The 24,260-nt window shown below is 35.2% G+C and overlaps 1 protein-coding gene across 1 annotated transcript in view; it reads right to left on the reverse strand.

Annotated features, from left to right (window-relative positions):
- The window catches only part of LOC145661534 (scavenger receptor class B member 1-like), a 324,106-nt gene that overhangs the window by 109,707 nt on the left and 190,139 nt on the right, over positions 1-24,260 (reverse strand). The window contains exon 6 of the mRNA XM_081726856.1: positions 12,030-12,420. Coding sequence (XP_081582982.1) covers positions 12,030-12,420 — 391 coding nt within the window. The remainder of the gene's footprint in view (positions 1-12,029; positions 12,421-24,260) is intronic.

Raw genomic sequence — 24,260 nt, forward strand, 5'->3', positions numbered from 1 at the left:
TTGGCCGCCAAGTGCGTTTCGTTCATTAGTATATGAGTGTTCAAGAAAATAAAAATGGCGCCCACGGACAACAGAGCTTTTTTTGTTTAGATCAAAATAAAGCAAAAATCCTATATAATGATATACCTAAGGGGCCTTCTACAGCCGCTATGGGGGAATCAAAATTTCTTTATGTGGCAACATTGCAGATTAACTTAAAGCCATTAGCATTGCTCTTCGAATCTCTCAAGCAGGTACATCGATTGTTATGCTAATGAGCGATGCTAGCGTCAATGTCTATCGACTGAACTGTCATCTGGAAACAATCGATGTAACTATTTGATGGATTGGTAGATATTACCTGAGGTTTTTTATCTGCTACGTTGCCACATAGTGTAATTCACGCCTCCAGACGAGGATCCGAAAGATATACAATATTATATATATATATATATATATATATATATATATATATATATATATATATATATATATATATATATATATATATATATGTATGTATGTGTGTGTGTGTGTGTATGTGTGTGTGTGTGTGCTTATAGTTTAACGTCTCATGATTATGCACTTTAGGCTCAAGGAGATGAATTTTTAATGAAATTGAATGATTGTGAAATTAAAATTTTATGCTCCCCCACCGATATTAAAATTTTGTTGTTTAAGCTTACTATATATGTATATATATTTTAAATACATAATTTTAAAAAAATACTTAATAATACCTAGTAAGTTACTTCTTTTGAAATTTAAATGTTTGCTGGTGAAGATTCTAGTAATATGGCATGAATATTCACGTGTTCTAACGCGTGAAAATATTAAGACAAAAGTCAGTAAAATATTCACACGATGTTCTTAATTCTTGTGTTATATACACGTGCACATGTATAATTATAAAGGACTGGCTATTCAACGAAAATGAAGGTGATTGTAAAAGGAAATAAGTAAAGATAATTACTTTAAAGTGGTATATATTTCAGAATTGTAACTATATGTTTGCAAAATGTATATATTAAGAGGGGAAATTCGTGGGAATTTTTCTCTATGGACATACTTCAATTGCGGAAAAAACAATAAGGATTTGAAACACTAAGGACATTTAGAGAGTACCATAAAACACAGAAGTAGTCTTATGTAAAACAGTTTCAAGTTAGATTAAAATTATGGGAAAGGTAGATAATTGAGCCAAAGCTATAAACAATGTCTTCAAATGGGAATCAGAGCTCTTCTGTATGTTTTCAATGTAATGACCTGTCTATCAATGTCCCTAGAGGAAATTCGGTGGGCCACGGTGGCTCAGTGGTAGAGTGCATACCTTTGGTGTGTGAGGTTCTTGGTTCGATCCCCGGCCAGGTATGTTTGTGGTGGACAACATCGTGTTCGAGAGTTTTCTCGGTATTCCCGTTTCCTCCCACTTTCTCATTCCACCACATCTTCCATCATCATTTACTTGTTTTAATCATCGTCTCCCTTAGCCTAATGGGCATAATCGAGAGATGTTAAACTAAAGATTTCTTTTTATTTTCTACCACAATCCTTCTTTACTTTTTGGGGGGTGGAGGTCTTCACTAGAGGATTCTAAGTCAGGGGGTGCCCACAAAGGGGGGCTATGACGCAAACTGCGTCATTGAAATATTTGGGGGGGATTAAAAATTTATATAAATATGTTTGAGGAGATGTAAAAATTAATCGAAAAGATTTTTTCCATGGAAGAACACCTACGGATAGACAATTTGGGGGGGAAGTGCGTCATGGACATAAGGGGGATGGGCACCACTGTCTAAGTGAATAAAAAGAGCAAGGATTCTTCTCTCTAATTGAAAGTCGTCAAAGGCACCCTCTTATTAGTGAGTCATGAACAAAGCCTACCCACTTTTTTGGAAATTTATCTTGTCCTTAATTATTCTTATCTTTACCCCCTTACCCTTATTTATTCTCGAAAGTTTCGTTTACATGTCGGCGAGGATAAAACTGTGCAAAGGCATTATGAAATAGACAATATTTATCAAGACACGTTTCCCAATAGGTGTCATGATATTCTATAGTGTGTGTCCCGAAATTCCAGAATTTAAAAATAAAGTATATGCCATTCAAAACGTCTATAAGACACATTACGCTTATACAACATATTTTTTCATGGAGCCTTAATAATCAGTTATAAAAACTTTTTTTTAAAAAAAATGAATCGACTTTTAAAAAGCACTTAAAGACAGAAAATAAAGAATACTCTTAAAAGCGGAAAATAACAATAAAAAAAGCTATTAAAAGCAGAAAATCATTCAACACTATTATCTATATTTGTTAAAAGTACCAACCCAAACAAATCAATGCCTAATATAAAATTGTTTTGATAGTAATATTATCAGGTATTACGAAAATATAGATAATAGTAGTGAATTATTTTCTATTCTTAATCGCTTTATTATTATTATTTTCCGCTTTTAGCGCTTTTATTATTTTCTACTTTTAGCGCTTTTGTTGTGTTCTACTTTACAGTGCTTTTAAAAAATCGGGTTATATACATTTTTAAAGCTTTTATCTGCTGTTTTTTAGTGCATTTTTAAAGTCGGTTCCATATAAGTTTGTTTAATTTTTCTACTTTCTTATTATTAAGTACACCAATAATTTAGTTAGATACTTAAACTAAAGGTACGACTCTAACTTCCTATAAAATAGCTTTCCCTTCGATACATGCGTGATCATATATGTATAAAATGTGTTATACGTGACGTTGAGGAGTTTAATATTCGTAGTCTAGCTCCGGAGACTATATCATCAGATTCTAATGAAATTTATATGAAAATACCGCGAAAGAATACTCTTTCACACAAGAAGTAAATTAACAGTATTAGTACACCTATGCCTAGCGTGAACGCGTGAACGCGCCCACAATAATACTGTCTGTTAATCTAGTATACTTATATGTATAGGAATGTTCCTTTTTAATTACTAATTAATTATATTTTTGTCAAATTTTATTCTTGGAAATAGCTTATCCATTAGTGAAAATCGCACCGATATACGATCAAGAGTCTTAATATAATCACGAACAATCTTGCATACATATACAGGGTGCCACAATATTTTGGGAACAGACAAAATTACTTATTTTGGATTCCTCACATCAAAATAAGAAAAGAAATATTTGGACCTGTGGTCGAAAGTAAATAGGGTGCCGAAACCGTGAAACAAGTGAATTTTAAAAGTTCATAGTTCCATTACTATGGGACCTATCGTAGTCTGGTCAAGACATCACTGGGGAACTGGTATGTGAGCTATCCAAATATCCATGTTTAAGAATGCTCCACTAGTTTCATACCATTTTTAGAGAGGTAGGTGAAGAGTAAATGAAATGAAATTTTTGAGTTTTACGTCCCACGGTTATGCCGGTTAGGCTAAAGGAGACGGTGATGATGAGAGATGAGTGAAATGGTGGAATGAAGAAAGTGGGAGGAAACGGGAGAACCCACGCACACGGCGTTTGTCCACCACAAAGTTCACTTGGCGGGATTAGGATCGAACCCGGGACCCCAAACACCAGAGGTGAACGCTCTACCGCTGAGCCACCGTGGCCCTAGGTGAAGAGTGATCAAGTACTCTAAAACAGCCTCTCTAAAAATGATTGTACAAGTACCGAAGGTTCTGAGGCATTAATATTTGGGTAGCTCACATACTAGTTCCTCAATGACGCTTTAACCCGACGATCGGTCCTATAGTAGTAAAACTATGGACCTTTAAAATTCATTTTTTCCACATTTCTAGCACACTATAACTGAAACTATGCCCTTTCGACCACAGGTCTACATGAACTTTTTTCTTATTTTGATGTGCGGAATTTATTACCAAAATATTGTGACAAATTTTTGCAACACCTTGTATACATAAAGATAAAACCGAAAACTTTTTCTTAACTCAGTTAAAATATTAATTTTAGGAAAACTAAACAAATTAACTTCTCTAAAGGGAACAACAATGCTTAATTCTAATCTGACCTGACCTACCGTATGCCGCGATTTTGGGGTTTTTAAGATTAGTCCAGTGTTCGTAGGTTTCATTAAGAAAATTTCCCTGAAATTACTCAAAATTTCCCTTTTTTTAAAATCAAATTTTCCCTAGTCTAATTCCTATGACAGAAGTTATGTGATAAGATTAATTTAGCTATGTTAAAGGTAGTGCCAACCACATATGTTTTATTCATTTGCTATTGGCTTCTTTTTTTCACTTTTTCCTTAAGTTTTTCTACAGAAAAATACACATAAATGCACCCAGCCAACAATGGATGCAAATTATGCTACTTTAAACAGGCGGTTTTCGGGTCTGAACAGATCCGGTTCTAGAAGATCCGGTTCCGGAACCGTTTTTTCGGATCCAGGTCTAGAACCGGTTTTTCGGATCCAGGTCTGAAACTGGTTGTTCGGATCCAGGTCTGGAACCGGTTCATAAAATCCGGTTCTAGAACCGGGTTTTCGGATACATGTCCAGAACCGGTTCTGAAAACCGGTTTTCCGAGAACCGGTCTCTCGTCGGAACCGGAACTTCCCTAGTTTATTTCTTAAAAAAACAGTAGAAAAAATTAAGGATTTATATTGGTCAATCAATCAGCACAAGAATTTCTCTGAATTTTCAATGTTTTACCAAAAAATTCCCTTTTATCCATTTTGCTAAACTTACCTACGAAATTTCCCTAGATAAGGGAAGTTTTCCTTGAACTACGAACACTGGATGTGTCATCAGTCAAGAAAAAGGTCGGGAAGCACTTTATTAAAATATACATGAGAATCGGTACCTTGTCGCAAAAGATAATTTGGCTTTATTTGATACCTCATGACTTGGCGAGTGGTCTAAAACGAATTAGTGGTAGAGTTAAGTGTGTTCTCTTAATCCAAGAGTTTTGTTCTTCACAGACTATTCACTAAAATGAAGAGACAGTTACTGTCAAGGGCGCCCATGAGGGGGCAAGGTGGGGCGCTCGCCCCCCCTAGAGGAAATTATACTTCGAAAAATTGAAAACCCAATAGAATTTTTAGAATAGTTACATCAAAATTTGAAACTATATTTGAAATGTCGCTTATACTTGTCCCCTTGGAAACCACAACATGGGCGCAATTGGTTTCTGTGTGTACTTTAACAACTGCATTATTGTTAATACGCAGAAACTTTTAAAAGAATTAATTTATGACCTCAATGTTTCATTATGATGGTCAAACTTTGAGTGACGATGCTGATATTGCAAACGCGTTTATGGCAAATTTTCAAGTGACACACAATAAATCGAGCTACAATCTTATTCCTATGGAGCAACACAATAATTCGGAAATCCTGGATAAATTAAACATTAACTTTATAGAAATCGAAGATGTGGAGAACGCTGTTTAAAAACTTAAACCACGGTCATCTTGTGGACCAGACAAAATACCACCATATATCATTAAAGGCTGCTCAGAAATACTGAGACATCCCCTACAAGTTATTTTTAACAAGTCAATAGCTTCTTCTACATGTCCTACAAAATGGAAGATTGATGTCTGTCCCATTCCCAAAACAGGCTGTCCTATAGACCAAATAAAAAATTATCGACCGGTAACCCTTCTATCTGCCCCATCTACGGTATTTGAAATTATTATATACGAAAAAAATTATTCAAATGTACGGTCAATAATATATCCCTTTCAACATGGTTTCATGCCAAAGAGATCAACTACAGCAAATCTCTCAGAACTCTCACATTTTATAGCTAATCAAATTGATAAAACAGGAACAAGTAGATGTAATTTATACAGATTTCTCCAAGGCGTTCGACGTAATTAATCATGATTTACTTCTCAACAAACTTGTGACATTCAATTTTTCACAAAATCTTCAACAACTTATAGCTTCCTATCTTTGCCAACGGAAACATCGCGTTCGATACAAGAATATTTTAACTAAGTAATATGTCGTAGACTCTGGTGTGTCTCAGGGATTAACTTAGGACCTCTGTTATTTATACTATTTGTTAACGATTTACCCTGTAATAACATCTTCCCACAAACTATTGTTTGCTGACGATCTAAAAATCTATCGCAGTATCTCCACGGAATTAGACGCAATTTCTTTGCAAAATGGCATTAATGCTATTTGCCAATGACTGAATCAAACAAGTTTGCTACTAAATATTAGAAAGTGTAAAGTATTATCAGTGTGTACTATTAATCAAACGCCAATTGAGAGAGTGGATTATGTTACTGATCTTGGAGTCACTCTGCAGTCAAACCTATCATTCATGTCAACAGAGTAGTTGGTGAGGCTTTTAGGAATCTTGGCTTTGTGATGAGATTAGGAGGTGATTGTGTAACATTAATGTTCACAAAACATTATACACTGCCTATGTATGGTCTAAGGTGGAATATGCAGCGATAATATGGGGTTCTAATAGTAAGAAATATGTAAATAAAATCGAAAACATTCAAAATAAATTTGTGCGCTTTTTGACATATAATGAAGCAAGTATATATCCAAAATTTGAGAACTACGAAGGTCTTCGAAATAAATATTCATTACAATTTCTTGAAAGCAGAAGAAGTCATTTCATATTACCTTTCTTACATAAAATAATTCATGGTGCAATAGATTCAGAATATTTGTTATCAGAAATCAAAATTCGCGTCCCACATAGAGCAACGAGACCCCATAATGACATATTCCATCTCTCAGCGCAAAGGACTAATGCATTAGATGTATCGCCTGTCAGAAAAATGTGTATATTGTATAATAAGATGTCACAAAATAAAATTTTCATTCTACTGCTGTATCCTGTATGTTGTGCTATCTGTATTTTAACGTATATTTTGCTTTCATATTATTATTTTATTATATATGTATTTTAGAGTGTATTACGATAGAATTTGGGTCATATTATTGTTATTATATGTGTATTTTAAAGTGTATTACCATACAATAAGAGAAAACTGTAATTAGGCATTTGCCTGTTGTTTTTCCGAAATAAATAAATGTTTAGATGTAATATGGAACTAATAAATGTTTTAATTAGATGGAATTTCCAATTAACTTTGGGAAAACATAAAATATGCACCCTATGATTTTGTTTTAGTCACATATGATTAACAATGTTATGAAGCAAGATCTGTACTCCTTGTTTACAGTGTTGTACATAAAATTCCATCCAGGAGGGGTCTTACTCCAAAGTTCATGTTATTTCAGGATTTTCTTGTATACATATCTTGTAATGCGCCGCTAATACCAGGTATATAGCTGAGCGACGCATTACAAAACATTTCTGAGAATATTTTAAAGGTTTGAAGTCCGTATCAGATGATTTAGAAATTGCCAAGTATAAAAAGAAATTATTTTTTTTTCGAATCGTTTCGGATAAACAAATTGGTATAGTACGTATGAAGGAAGAACCATTTCGTGAATTAATTGGTAATATGTATTTTTAAAAATATGTGCCTGTAGTAACATGTGAGCCTCGAATCGAACGTAGAAGCTGTACCAATTGTTGTTCGTACTTTTATATTTTGTGTCAAGTTAATCTATCAGATGATACAATGTGCAGTCTTTATGAAACAGAGTGACCGATAAACTATTGGATGATGCCTATATGTATATGCATTGAGAAGATGATTCTAGTTTTTCTTATTAAATCAGCTTTCTACGAATTATAATGAAATAAATATAATTTTTAATAATAGTGAAATATGGAAAATGAATATACAGTAGATATAAATAATATGAGTGTATGCTAATTATAAGTGCAAATTGATGAAGAGGCTGTTAAAAGAGTTCGTAATTGATCTTCAATTATATAAATATTAATGTGTTGTTTATTGAATAATACATCATCAATTTGACATCCCAAGGAATTGTAGGCTGCCATGTACGTCTAATATACAGGGTGGTCCATAAGTCTTAGTACAGTGGATTATTTTGGAAACAAACATGATTAAAGCAAATCTGACTAGCGAAGGGAGAACTTGGGTAAAGGAGCTACCGATTGATGCATGTGTGGTGAATGGCCGCCATATTGAAACCAGGTTATTTTTTTCAAATGGGAAGGTAGGCATATGACACATCAATTAACACTATTTGTTGCAGGGGAATGCCGTCCCGCAAGCAGAAATGCGTTATCATGTCCTGTTCCAAAGTTATGACGCCCCAAAATTGACGGCTTTCTGTTTCCTTGCAGGGAGAGCGACATGGCACTAACGCTGCAAGAAAGACGTGACGCCCTAAATTTGACAGGTTCTCTTTTCGTTGCAGGTAGAGGAAGATGGCACTGACCAAGCAGGAAAGAATTAAGATCATCCTAATGTCTGGGGAAAGAAGCAGTCGTGTGATTGCCCACTACTTCAACGCGCGCAATCCCGAAAGACCTGCAATAAGCCACAACACCGTTAGCTACCTCATTAAGAAATTCAGTGTAACTGGTAATGTTGCCGATAGACCACGATCAGGTCCCCCACGAACCGAGACAGATGAAAAGACATCCATAATGGTACCATCTGCGAGAATGAAAAGTCCGAAGCGCAGCACAAGACAACTATCAGCGATGACAGGCGTACCACGTGCTTCCGTGATAAGGATTCTCCATACGAACAAGTGGCATTCCTTTAAGCTGCAGTTTTCCACAACCTTTCAGAGGATGATCCAGACCGTCGCATGAAACTCGCCAATTGGGCTTTGTCACAATATGACCGAGATCCGCATTTCCCAGCTAGCGTTCTCTTCACAGATGAGGCAAACTTTTATTTGGATGGGGAAGTGAATCGCCAGAACATGCGATATTGGTCGGATGCAAACCCAAATGCTATCAATCCCTGCAAGAGAGTTATTCTGCTCATATCATGGCGTGGTGTGGCGTACGGAACACGTCGATCATAGTAACTTTATTCATTCGTGGTACCCTAAATGGTGTCCGATATCTGGACATGTCACAGGAGTTAGTGTTTTCGTTGCTTCTGCGCCCTGATGCCACCTTGCCGCGATATTTTCAGCAAGATGTTGCCCCACCGCACTAAGTGCTGCCTGTACGGCAATGCTAGGATCTGCATTTTCCTGGACGTTGGATCTGTCGCCGACGCCCTGCGGAATGGCCAGAACGGTCGCCGGACCTCACTCCCTTGGATTGTTTTATGAGGGCACTTAAAACATATCATCTCACCTCCGCTATGTTATGTGCCCTCACCTCCGCTGTGTTGGTACGGGTTCAGGAGGGCTGGATTAAGAGACTCCGGTTGTGTGTTGCAATGGACGGGCAACATGTGAAGCACATCCTGTAGGTGGGACTTTGGGGCGTCATAACTTTGGATCGGATCATGATAACGCATTTCTGCTTGCGGAACTGCATTTACCTGAAAAAACAGTGTTAATTGATGTGTCACATGCTTATCTTCCCATTTGATAAAAATAACCTGGATCCAAGATGGCCACCATTCACCACGCACGCATCACCACGCAGTTCCTTTACCCAAGTCCGCCCTCCGCTAGTCAGATTAGCTTTAATCATGTTTATTTCCAAAATAATCCACTGTACTAAGACTTATGAACCATCCTGTAGAGAGAAGAGAGCAGAACATTTTTACAGCGGGAGTTTCTCCATCAACACAACGAACCTAATGTATGAGAAACTATGGAATTGTAACACCCTTCTACAGAGTCGTGGAAGTGGGGGATTTTACACTCTTAATACGATGGTAAATGTTTATTTCTTTATAATATCTTGTTCAAGAGGACAGGGCCGGATCCAGGATTTTCTGAGGGAAGGTGCACCAATAACTACCAAAATAATCAATCACACTGAAACTCTTCAAAGTGACATGCGACGATATTGTTAAACCCTGACAACGCTGATACATAGAAGGGTAGAGGTAGTATTTTAAAGAGGGTCGCAAGTAATATGCAGAAAAAAATGTTCTTGTCTCCTCCTGGCTTGTTTTCTTTTCCTATTTGACAAATGCTATATTGTTTTGCTTGGTGAATCCTTTTCTTTCAACGTTAAGAAAATTGACTTAAACTATTGCTTTTGCAAAGTTCTGCTTTCTCTTAAGCCCCAAATTAATGGCAGAAAGTTTCGGTAAGTGTTGCTATTTTCACTCCTAGCTTCTCCTTTTAGATAGTGTATATTTACAACGAAGGAGGGGGTGCACGTGCACCGGTGCACCAACCTAAATCCGACCCTGCAAGAGGAATATTAAAACTCAGTAATCCCTTTGCGTACGCCACTGCTTGTTTATATAGACCTTATACAGAGGTCCTAAGGTTTTCAGTCCACCTTCACCAGTCCAACGTGATCAATAACATCTGGCGCAAATCCCGGGGGAATGAGAGGAACATGTTCCCTCCAATCTTGGAACTGAGGGGAACTGTCCCCCCAATAATCCGATTTGAAATGTGTTTTTGGGGAGAAATTTGATGATTTTTGTCTGATTGGCACAAAGGAAAGTGAGATGAAATTGATGTTCCTCAGAATAAACCTCAAATCTGCCCGCCTCCCAACGTTGAAGACAACACCACTCCTCTGATCCTCCACAACATTGTTTTCAACTTCACAAATATTTTGGACATCGCAGTATATATGGAAACGGTCTTGCTTTTTTCTTGAATTTGCAGATCTGCAAAAGTGAGCGTTCGTGGTACTTTCTGCGTGGTATATCACGAGTTTGCAGATATGGAAGAATGCTCGTTTTGTGTAGCTTCATTGTTTAATTTCTAATTTTGTGTGACTTCGAATTCAGTTTCAGCAGTGGTTTGTTTTGGAACGCTGAACTGCACATACCTTACGTATTAAGTAGTTAGTTATGGACCGTGTGCGACTGAAGCACTGTTCAACGGATGAGATACGTACATTATTGTGTCCATCCGAGTGAGGATGACTTGCAGTTCCCTTGAGCCCCTTTCTGATTCCGAAAGTGGTGAGAAAATTTCCTTGTAAATAACACATTATTTAGTAGACCAGAAACAAGCTGCAGCCTTCTGACTTTATACAGGGTCTTTGCGGTTCAAGCAAGAATGTGCCTACTAATTCAGAAGATACAATTTCAGGAAACCCTTAAGAGACAAAGAAGGTGGCAAACAAAATTTCTCACAAGAAAAGGAATGTTTAATGGAAGAAAGCAAACCATGAATTTGGAGATAGTAGTTTTCTGTTTCAGGGAAACACTAAATTACTTCAAGAGATCTTGGAATTATCTACTCCTTATCAGTTTTTCAAATATTTTTTACGGATGAATTGTTGACGAAAGTTTGTGATGAATCCAATTTGTATTGGAAGCAAAATGATCCCATCAAGCAAATACATTTGTCAATTTTTGACATACAAAAGTTCAAAGGCATCTGTATTATAAGCTCCAGTACTCCACCGACTAATGTCAGAGTTCTTTGGAATGACATTTTGGGTAATGATCTTGTCCAGGAGACAATGTCCCAAAAATGATTTCTGAAAATAAGAAGTTGCCTTCATTTTAATGACAATTCCACACAACCAGACTTCAATACTCCTGACTATGATAAACTGAATAAGTTGAGGCCTGTTCTAGATTATTTAAATACACGATTTCTTTCACTCCATATGAAGGAGAGACTTTCTGCTGACGAACAGGTTTGCGCTATTGAAGTGATATCACATGAAGGTGTATATGAAAGACAAACCTCACAAATGGGGCTACAAAATCTTTGCTTTGTGTGGTGATAAAGGATTTGCTCACAAAATTGAACTTTACAGTATATTTTACTTTAAAGGTGAAACATGAAACATATAACTAATCTTCGTATTCATGAAAATATTTTCATGAAAATCCATCATTAAGATGTCCAATATTCTAAATTATCTTTAATATTTTGTAAAATCAACGCGCAACTTTGCACATATGCAAAGACGAAACAAAGTCAAAATAAAAACAAAGTAACAACAGAAAACTTTTTAAAACATTTTTTTTAGTGTAACTAGAGGCCTAATAACTTCAAAAAAATGTTTCACATTAAAAGGAAAATGTGCGCGTTTAAGGGTTAAGTAATGTACTTTATTATTTGATACATACCATAGAAACACGGAGTGATATCCGACAGCCCAGACTGTAGACATCTATCCTGTCTTCTACAGAAACAAGTATTTTCTGGTTTTTTGGAGACGTCATCGAATACGTCATCCGGAGGACTGAATTTGAAAGCAGGCATTCCATCTTTGACGAGATCTCTGCGGTAGATAAATGGAAGAATTTTGCAAATGGGTTTCCTGTAGAGATGCAACGTTGTGTTCCGGTTGATTGGAGTAGGGAAAAGCGCACCGTCACTGCCATTTAACCTGTTGCATTGATCAGAAGACCAGTAGGGAAGTTGCTTAGCTCCGTTGTAAGCATCAATCAAACAGATTTGACCACGATTTTTGTCTCCTGTGAACGTAGTCACCACGTCGCCTTTCGTGTCAAAAAGCTAAAACAAAAAAATAAATGACTAATGTATATGAAAATATTCAACAAGAAAATATTAACTTTAAACAATTAAAACCAGACATCTATGGATACAGGGTGTATCAAAAGTTAGGATCATAGGCCAAATTCGTTATAAATAAAGTTGAAGAAAATATAAAGAGAGCAAATTTGTTAGAAATACGTGTTTTATCAGTCAAAAATTAGGATTTAAAAAAAAATCACACTATTCATTTTGGCTACACACTTCTAAGGCGTCTTGTATTAAATAAAAAGGAAGTGTTGGCAGTTTAGCAGTCTGTTCCCTTACCAGCAATAGAGCATTGTTGCGAAACGGATTCGAGGTATTCCAAATTTCCTCACACAAAAATGTGCACTTTCCTCATGTCATTTTTATGTGCTTTTACGTCCCGTTCCAACACCGGACTGAAGTGGAAACGTTGCTTTATCACTTAACATAGAGTTCCTTGCTAGTATGGAACCCAAATAGCTGGTCTGGCTGGAAAAATTCCACTATTTTAGATTGGAAACTACATGTTTCCAATAAGTTTACCCTCTTTCTATTTTTTTTTCGTATCTACTCACTCATAACGGAGTAACCCTATGGCACCGGACTTTAGATACACCCTATACATAATAATTAAAAACAATCATTTTTAGATATACCAAACAATACCTTATACTGTGGTATAAGGATTAATATTTATTGAGTGCTGTTACATAGTTCTATTAAATTCACAGCATAGCTTATGTTTGTTATTTAATTGATAAGTAAATTAATTATCTCTCTCTCTCTCTCTCTCTCTCTCTCTCTCTATATATATATATATATATATATATATATATATATATATATATATATATATATATATATATATATATATATATATATATATAAGGTTTACCGCTTGAATGGAAAGGAATCCTTTAGAAGTACGCAAAAAAAGGTTGAATACCACAAATTATGTTTTTATTTCTCATCTCACTAAGAAATTATTGAAATTGATCGCTCAGAATAAAAAAGTACAATATTTAACGTCTTTATTTTCTTACTTCCATTGCACCTTTTCCAGCTTTGGATGTAGTAAGTGTTTTAAATCATCCATATCGGACAGTCAGAGCACAAGGGAATTAAGTCCATTTACCAAAGTTGTAAGAAAAAAAGAGAAACTTTGTATGGTACGCTTGAGTAAATGGATAAGTAATCATTGTTTCTTACATTTATAAGAGTTATTTACACCATCCGAATATGACTGTTTTAAGCTCTGAAAGGAACTTCTGAGAGATATCTTAAAGTTGGAAAATGTCCAAAATCATCAAAAGTTCATTTGTTTTCCATTTGCATTGAACACGTCATATCCTTCCCCCTACTGCCTTAATGGAAACACCTATCTACATTAGGTAAATGAGTTAAATAATATCTTTGTACAGAAAACTGAGACAAGACAGAGTTAAATAGGCTAATACTAACAAGTGCCACCTTGGGCAATATTTTTGGTTCCTCCTTATGCCTCTTCCATATAGAATTTCTCCGAACTCAAAGTGTTCCACGAAATTCGTACACTTTGTATGGATATCTTACGTAAGTGAATCATTCTTCCCCCCCCCTTCCCACACACACACACACTTTTTCTTTCAGCCTAATTTCAAGTATTAAAACAAAATCCTTGAAACATGTGTTATTTTAAATGAAACCTCAATTAAACCAAATTTTATGTCTGTAACCTCAAGAGATTCCGAGAAAAAACATCTTATTAATAGTTGCGATCCTTAATTTACCCTTAATTGTACCTAACATCTAATTTTTCCCTAAATCTTTCTTTAATGATAGCTTACGTTACAAATCCTGCATACTATCCAAATTATTAAGTTTCTAGCTTAGGCAGTTTTGGCTTGGGTTTTTATTAGTTAATCAGCCAGGTTATATATATATATATATATATATATATATATATATATATATATACAGAGTGGCCCAAAAGTAGGTATACTCCCCTGCATTGATCAAGTATAACATTCTAGTGTATGAGTTTACGTGCTTCGGCTTTTCCGAGCTTAAGATGTAAGTAAAAACACATTAAGAACAAATAATAAAGAAACTAAGTCTACCTGATCGATAACAATAAGAAATATAAAATGCAATGAGCTCATCAGTACGGTACTGTATACCTACTTTTGAGCCACCCTGTATATATACTAGCGTCAATTACTCGCTTCGCTAGGTTAAAATAAGAAAAAATAGTAATATGTTCTGTTAGTCAGTCACCTTTTACTATTACTAAAGCACTCTCGAAACGACAGAAACAAAGAAAATATAATGAAAAATCAGAAAGTAATACGGTAAGTAAAATACTATTGTGGGCTGAATTTGTACTTAAACGTATAGGAAGTGTCACTATTCATCTCAGTGACCTAAAACTATGGATTCCACACTAATATCGGTCATTTTCGAACATATTTATATATATCTCCACCCTCACCCTCCCACAAGTTGCGGAGCTGAATTTGGATTTAAGCGGCATCGGAAGTGTCACTGTTCATCCCAGCGACCCCGAAAACTTGAATTCGACACTACTATAAGTCATTTTCGATCATTTTTAGATGTATATATTCCCCCTTCTTCTTCCCCTAAGTTGCACCATCAAAGTGAAATAATAAAAATCATTCCAGGCCCGAAGCTTATCTATATTGAAAATTTAATCGAGGTCGGTTCAAGGGTTATTAAGTTACAAACATAGTCATTTTCATCTTTATTTACTTGTACATGTATAGATAAAAATAAACATATGTTAAATCACAATGAGTACCACTACATTAAGTTGTAATATGTTCGAGCTGTGGCTCGAAATTATATCTAGGAATAGTGACATATTTTTATTAAGAAAGTTAATGTATTTAATACGTAGTCACTATGGATAAGACTAAAGTAGATTTTTTAAACATTTTCGGGATAGACTGAGTCTTAATATTTGTCGTTGTACATTATTGACCTATCATTGTAAATTAAGACCTAACTCGAAAAATAGCTAATTGAATGGGATAGTAAGTTCTGATGAAACTAGGGAATTAAATCTTACGGCGCACTATCCTCTAATTTTCCGCCGTCCTCGGCGGCTCGCATCAGTAACTATGTACACAAAGCAGCAAGAACGTCCCGTGTCATGATGCCCTATTTTCGTCTTCAACAGTTCACAATTGTAACACTAACGATTCTCTAAAGAATCAATTTCTTTGAATTCAGTGGTTGTATTAATATGTATTTTTTTCTTTTGTAATGTTTTCAAATTCTTTGATGTATTTGAAAAAAAAGAAAATAAAAACATCTATCAAAATGAAAAATTAATAATAATGTTAAAAATTATCCACTAGCAGATCATAATTATCTTTTTCACCTCTTTTCTCGACCTCCGTATATTTCTCTCGCCACCCTCAAGTTGAGAAACCCCGATATAATAGTCCATACTGCGTTATTTTATTTTTCTTATTATATTATTACTTCAGTAATGGCCAAATGCCACCGCATGAGAAGTAAATAAAGAAAACGTGCATAAAATGTCAGTAATCTGTTGGGAAAATCTCAGTTGCGAAAAGTAAAAAAAAAAAAAAAAAAAATAGAAAAAAAAAACTAGCAAAAGTCAAGTTCAAGGTTTGATATAATAAATACCTTTGAAAAAATAAAAATTAACTAATATTTTTTCTTCTTTTTCCGTTTTCCTTTTTTTATCTCAGGCTATTCTAAATTTATTACTTCTATTCTACTTGTTTCGCGCACTTGTTCTTCCATCATTGAATATACTGTGTGCAAAAGAAGAAATCCTGACAAACTGATCAAAGCCCAGGCAATGGACAATATATACGATTTTTAACGTAAGATACACTAAGGAAGGATTTTTGAAATCTCGACAGGTATAGATATGGGAAATGAACATGACAATTATTACAGTAAAATGTTCATATCTCCGAATTTCTGAAGAATACAGATATGAAATTTGGTATATGTATTTCCCATTTAAAATAACTAGACAAGTGTTTCATCGTTTTTTGATATATTTCTCCTAGAAGGGAAGAAAATAGAGTGAGGTTATAACAGGATAGCCATATCTCGAAATTCTTTAAGGTTACGAACATGAAATTTCGTATTTAGGCTTTTCATATAAAATAATTAAAGATGTATTTCAGCGTTATTATTTCCACTACAAGAGAAGAAAAAAGTTGGTAGAAAAAAGTGAGAGTGCAGTGTCAGTTGTTAAAATAAAATGCCTATTACTTGAAATTCCTAAGGTTAGAGATATAAAGCTTGGTATTTGGATTGATGCAACGCCGGAGGCCGAGCAAATGCAGGAGTCTGGTGGCAAAGTCCCAAGCTAACCTAAGGCTAGTTTTAAATTAGCATGAAGTTTCTTCATGTCTAATTGCTTAGCAGGCCTAACCTTTGACAAGGGAGATCTGGTTCCGATTCAAAGTAGGTCATTGATCCAGTTAATTTTATTAATATGAAGTATTTAATGTTGTAAATTTATAACAGAGTATCACTGAACATCTAAATAAAGTAAAGGTCGGTCCCCTTTCAGGATAGATCCTGAAGGTCAAAGGTTGTTATATGTATGGAAATAAAGGCTCAACACTTCCTTCACTCCGAAGCTCATGGAGGTAATGTAGACAGCGTCACACTCTAGCTCCTTTACTTCCCCAGGTTGCCGCAGGTAACACTGATCAACAAAGAAAATGTAAATTGAACAAAATCAGCTAATTCTTATTGATTTTGTGGTGCTGATCACGATTTTGAAAGTTATTTTCGAATATTAGCTCTACTTTTCGTTTTACAGGCATGTCTAATAATAACGCTTTAAAAATAAATATATTCGCTTAGTTTGGGGTAAAATGTTACATTGATCCGGCAACACTGGAGAAACTATATGAACGCTTGGTTTCATTGTGTTCCTTATCTCAGTAGTGTTCTGCTATTGTTAGAAAAGACAGGTTTAGTGCAGTTATCAGCGTTTTGGGCGTGACGTTTGTGTAGTGCAGGACATAAAAATACAACTACAAGTACGCAAAAATACTGGTATTTCGAATGTATATTTTTAAATAGTTGTCGGAACTATTTCAAGTGACATTTTGAGGATTTCAATAAACAAAAATGCCGCGAAATTGTGTAAACAGTGCGGATAGCTTCTGCTACGCGTGTGGGGAAGTGACATTTTCCTCACAAAAGCAGACTATAACACCACTAATAAGAAAAGCCTATCAACATTACTTTGGTTGTAAAATTGGAGACCAAGATAAATCTTGGGCACCCCACATTGTGTGTAACACTTGTGCCAGCAATCTAAGAAATTGGATTAATGGGAAGGGGCGCTCAATGCCTTTTGCAGTGCCCATGATTTGGAGAGAGCCAAGCGACCACATCAGAGACTGTTATTTTTGTATAGTTCCTTCCGTCAAGAAGGGAATTTCCACGAAGAAGAAGCCGGCCTTGATCTATCCTAACATTCCTTCTGCAATGCGCCCTGTTCCACATGGAGAAGGACTACCTGTTCCTGACCCACCTAAAGAATACGATCTTTTTCCTGATGATGATCAAGAAGTTGAAGCTCCTGAATCAAGTACTTCGAAGGACCCTACGTTTGTTGTAGAAGAACCTCCATGTGAACCACATAGACTTACTCAAGAGGAACTAAGTGATCTAATCAGAGACTTGGACCTCTCGAAAAGCAAAGCCGAAATTTTAGCGTCACGATTAAAGCAATGGAATGTATTGCAGAAAAAGTAAATATTTCAGTGTATCGGAATAGAGAGAAGATGTTCACTTCATTTTTTACTATGGAAGACACACTTGTGGCATGTACAGATGTAAATGGTCTCATGAGGGCACTTAAAATTAATTACGAACCTACGGAGTGAAGGCTCTTTATAGATTCGTCCAAGGTGAGTTTAAAGGCAGTGCTTTTACATATTGGAAATTAACTTCCTTCAATTCCTGTAGGTTACGCAGTTCATATGAAGGAATCTTATGAAAACTTGAAACGTTTACTTCAAGCCATTAAATATTACGATTTTCAGTGGCTCATTTGTGGTGACCTTAAAGTAATAGCACTGTTGCTAGGTATGCAGTTAGGGTATACAAAGTATTGTTGCTTTATATGTGAATGGGGCAGTAGAGATCGTGGATCTCATTACCGCAAAAGTGATTGGAGTACCAGAGAAATTCTTCAGCCAGGAGTGAAAAATTTGCAGCATGAACCACTGGTAGGTTGTAACCGAATTTTGCTTCCTCCTCTACATATTAAATTAGGTCTTATGAAAAGTTTTGTTAAGAGCATGAACCAAGAGGATAAGGCCTATAAGTACCTAAGAGGACAATTCCCTCGATTAAGTGATGCCAAAGTTAAAGAGGGTGTTTTCATAGGGCCACAGATTAGGCAACTATTCAAAGATCACAAGTTCGACGAAATTCTCTAAGGTGAGGAGAAAGCTGCGTGGGAAAGCTTGAAGAGTGTTTGTTCACAGTTCTTGGGAAGACACCGAGCCATGGGCGGCGATTAGGGGGGGCAAAGGGGGGCAGTTGCCCCCCCACTTTTTTGAAATGACCCACTAATATATATATAGTTTCATTTGGAAATATAAAGTTTTTGTATAGGTTAATGGTTCATAGAATAAAAATGGTGCCATAAAATATTTGCTGTTCCGTGAGTACTTATTGGTTGTCTTCCCGTGGTTAAGAAAGCTACAGGAATTACGTTTTAATTGCCACGAAAAATGTCCCAAAATTTAACCTATTGGAGCATCACAATTCGAGCGTACTTTCATTTCTTCTTTCAAGGGCTCGATATGCTAGTCCGCCGCTTTGGAACTAACTGACATAATATTAAAAAAAAAAAAAAGTTTTTCACAATTAATGCACAAAAATCGACTTCCTAAAATGTCTTTTCTTCTTTCTAATAGTAAGAAATATTTTGATTTGATTTTTTTTTAAAAGTTTAACATCCCGTTCAGCAGCGAGGCTAGATATGAGACGTGGACCTATTGATTAAAGTGGAATCCGAACCACATCCGGTTCTCCCACGTCAAAGAGGTGTACGCTAACCGCTTAGCCACGAATGAGCTCAGTAAGAAATATTAATTTAAAAAAGAGTAATAAGAAACAACTTCTACCTTTTCCATTGTTTTGCAGTGTAATATACGAGTTTAGGGTGTACATATTATACAATTTTGTATATACAACTAATTTTCATGGAATTCGACATAATTCTAGGTTTTAGGATTATTTTGTATAACTGGAATGTGGAGTGATTCTAAGTATTGTTGAGTTTTTATGTATTCCAAAAAAGTGAAAACTGTACCTAATGGCAACGAACATGTTTCGGGAAGCTGCTAAAATATTTCTTTAAATGTCGTAGCATATGCTTGTAGTCTTTCTAAAGTAATAAAACGTATAATAGTGTGCGTGGAATTAAAAATATAAATTGTTCATTAATTCCCAGTTTCGATATAACTTTTGCAAAACAAGCCTCATTATTCATTACTATGATTATTTGATTAATATTATCCTTTCCATTTATTTGTTTGCAAATTTGTTATTAAATAGGCCCCTAATCTGATCACACAATTCCCCAGACAGAATTTTAAGATGTTCATAAGCAGGGAATCAAATCTCTTCTTACACCTTCCTTGTTTAAGAGAACAAAGGGCTAGTATCTACTTGCGTTGCTCTTGTCAATTTAATTAATAAAATACGAAACACGATATACGGTATTTTAACTGAAAAAGACAGTACCCCAATAGTTATACAACCTTTCGTCAAAGTGTTTTTGAATCAACCAGGAAAACTAACATTGATATACAAATATTCAGATCATGTCTTGCCCCCCCACTTTTACTGTCCAACCGCCGCCACTGCACCGAGCAACAAATTACAAACAACTGGTAGCAAAGTTGTTATTGTGCTACGAAAATCTTTGTACTTGTACTCTGCTTTCAGATTAGAACACCTTACAAATATTCCGTACAGTTCTGTTATTCATGGTCACCATCTATTCTTGTTGAATGGGCTTCACTGCATAACAGTCTCTTCTCTTGTGATAATACAATATAGGGTATTATTAGAGTTTGAGTCCCATTTTAAGATGATAGTCACCTCAATTGCAAAAAAATTACCCAACGTAGTCGCCCCTTAACTTCTTGTAAAAAGTTTTCTTACTTTGCAGTGTCGTGAAAGAAAGAAACATATAACCCTGTTTGTATTGCGTCAGGATGATGCAGGGAATCAAAGACACAAAATATGAGTGCTGCTAGACGCCAAACGGCCGATAGGAGACAAGGAAAGTGTAAACAACTCTGCGTTTATGCACGGTACCATCCACGACTACTTGAAATATATTCTTTATATTACATGTATTGGTAAGACTTGTCTTTAAATTCTCGCTCTGGACATGCTTTATCTGTCAAATGTATTTATGCAGACGGCAAGCGACATGAGTCTTTTCAATGTTGTCACTTTTACGTGGATTTGCATGTGAATATCTTTCAAGAAGGACAAGCAGAACGTAATTTAATTTGCGTAAGAGCAACAGTGTAAGTCTCTTACTTTGTCTCTTTGCACTGAATATGTAGAACTATTTCACATGGTTGGATAAACATTATTAAACCGTCTAAATGACTTAATTGCCATATTTGAAAAAGACCTAATCTAATAGAAAACTTCAAATATTAAAGAATATTTTAAAAGACATTAACCTTAATACGTACATACATAGAGTTTACTTCTCTACTTAATTTGGGGTTGCCACTAGTCCTGAATTAGTCGAATTTTAACAAAAATTTCCAGAGTTCCGTACCCTTTAGAGGGATACATTACAAGACAGGACGCCAAATTACCCAAAACATTTATGTAATATACAAGTGATATTTGTAAATTTTGATCCACTATGTGTCTATATAACTATCGAGCTATCAATATGGTTCTAAGTTTTTCGTGTTAGTAGGAGTGAAATCATAGAAAATGATTTCTTTTTGTTTCGTACAGTTCGCGAAAAAAAAAAAACTGGAACAGGAGCGTTTAAGTTCATTGCGAAACTACGCCTAACAACCTAGGCAACCAACCTAACGTCTTTGTGGGATAATCACGCCAGGATAAACCTCGGCATCCTCTCCCTCCACACTTCTTTTGAAGCAAGAAATGCATAGACCGTGTGACTACAAACCACAAAACTGACACCAGTGGGAGTGGGAGAATGAGGTTATCATAATTTCTCCTCTGATCTCACATCCTCAACTTTAAAGAGAGAGAAAGAGAGAAATAATAAACATCATATCTTTGTGATTGTTTCCAATACCTGTGCACAGATACTGTCCTTTTCCGTCTAATTTTACAATAAATTCCCTTTAAGTAATGATTGGCACGATTAAGGTTTCATATTGATTAATGTATTTTGCTGATTAGTTTCTTATTTTGCTTGTAATTCTCGTATCAACAGTACATGATTGCTGTGGTGGCTCAGTGGTAGAGCGTTCACCTTTGGTGCTTGGGGTCCCAGGTTCGATTCCGGCCCTCACCAAGTGATCTTTGTGGTGGACAAACACCGTGTGCGTAGATTTTCTCGGGGTTCTCCCGTTTCCTCCCATTTTATTCACTCCACCATTTCATTCATTACTCATCATCACCGTCTTCTTTAGCCTAATCGGCAAAGATTTTATTTCATTTTTTAAAAAAATTCTATATTTCAAAAGAATAATACTTTACGACCACCCTGCATATGCAAAACCTTTAAATACAGAAGACTGAAGAAAATGTTAACAGAACAATAAAGATCTACCGAGGGTAGTTCTAGCGGTTCGGTTATAACAGTTAGCACGTTCCCAAATACCATGTTTAAGTTCTTATATCACAGATATTTTTAACGAGTATCATTAGGTCCATCATTTAATGATCCTATTAAATGTTTTTATTGCTATTTAAGCTGTCTTACTTATTTATTATTACCATTATACTGTAGTGTTAATAATTCTGATCATTTTGTTTCTAAATTAAGATTAACTTGAGATCTACTGTTATCGACTTCCGCAAAGTTATATAATATCATTTGCCAGCATTTCTAAAATAAATCGAGCACTTTTTTATATATTAGGCTTTTATTAGCATATATTAGCTACTATATGCTATAAATATACCACATTGACTTGACACCTAGTCTTCCGTTTCAGGCGCTGCTATCGGCTGAAGGAATTCCACTCTCTTTCGCTAAGGCTCTCTCGCTTAGCAGCTGCTGAACACTTATTGGCTCAGCGCGTGAGTGTGTCGGGATGTGAGCTTTAGTTCGCATTTTTGCCACGGCTCAAGACATTTTGACAGCACAATAATATATTAGCATATATTAGCCGAAAGCATATATTAGGCTTTTATTCAAAAGGATTTTAGAAACGAAGAGTGCACTAAGTTTTCGTCGAAATATGATTGTATGTCCAAATAAACTCTTGAATGAAACTGAACAGACTTTATAGTATTAAAATTCTGAATTCTTTGAGGAGAACTGCTAAAAAAAAACTTAAACCCATATCGAAAACGGAACAATTTATAATCATATTGATTTTCTATTGGAAAGATCTACATTTGATCTAAGGCCATATACATCAACCCAAAAATTTAAAAATAAATATTTTCAAGACTCACAAAACAAATACATAATTTACTTTGAATTAAAATAAATAATGTAAATAAAAAACGTCAGATTAATTGATTTTCGCTTACGCGAGGCTAATTTGTTATCAGTAAGGCTATAGTGTAGGACTAGTCCTATAGCTTAAAGTATGCACAGGAACACTGGAATGCATCAGACACTCTCTCACCGAGAATACCCTGTGCACCAAAGGCGTGTAGGATTTAAGTGATGGAAATACGTTGAAATCTTAAATTTTCATTTATTTCATGTTTAAACTATGTTGGTTGTTTTATAGTAGCCTTATGAGGCCAAATATATTCAAGATATAGTTTGATATAGTGCTGCGTAAATAACATGTGAATATAATACAACGAAACAATTAGTAAACAACTGTGATTTGCTTAGATGATTTTTTTTTTCAATCTCTAAAATAATGTGACACATTGCATACAGGAATGTCATTTGAGGAGGACAGAGGGCAATTTCCCCTCTGAGTTCAGAAACACATCCTTTTCAATAAATTATGCAGTAAGACACTAATAAAAAAAAAGTGCAAGTCGTACGGCGGTAGACAATCTTGACTCCGTTTTGCAAAATCTGAAATGGGGTTACTGACTTCATTCTGACATTCCATTTTATATATAGTACGGAGGAAACCAAGAGACTGAAACGTTTTCTAACACTATGCTGTTTGTAATTTTAAAAAGTTCAATTTTTAATATTACATTCGTGTGTTATATATTTTAAGTTAACGTTTCAAACACACTAACTACAACATCATGATCATATGCAACTATTGTGGTATAATTTTAAATGTTACATTTTACATTTCTTTTTTAATTATAGATATCTTCGTAAAAATAGTGCAAAACATTTAGTTTATGTTTTATTTATAAAGAGAACATCTATATTTGATTTTATTAAAATTTTGAATTTAATGAGTAAATTATTGTTTACAAATTTTGAAGTACATTAGAAGTGAATTATGATTCTCTTTGAGAAAAAATACAGAGCTGGCTTTAGTCTTTGCGGGGTCCATGGTAAGGGATCCTTTTCTAGTTACATGGCACATATCAACATTTAAAGTATATCCCAGTGAATATGGTGTGTCAAGATGTAAGAAAATATAGAATAATTCTCGATTTCAGTAGCATCTTTGTTTACAAATCGAAATATTAAAAAAAAA

The sequence above is a fragment of the Thermobia domestica genome, chromosome 10 (assembly GCF_964235325.1).
Source record: "Thermobia domestica chromosome 10, izTheDome1.hap1.1, whole genome shotgun sequence".
NCBI lineage: Eukaryota > Metazoa > Arthropoda > Insecta > Zygentoma > Lepismatidae > Thermobia > Thermobia domestica.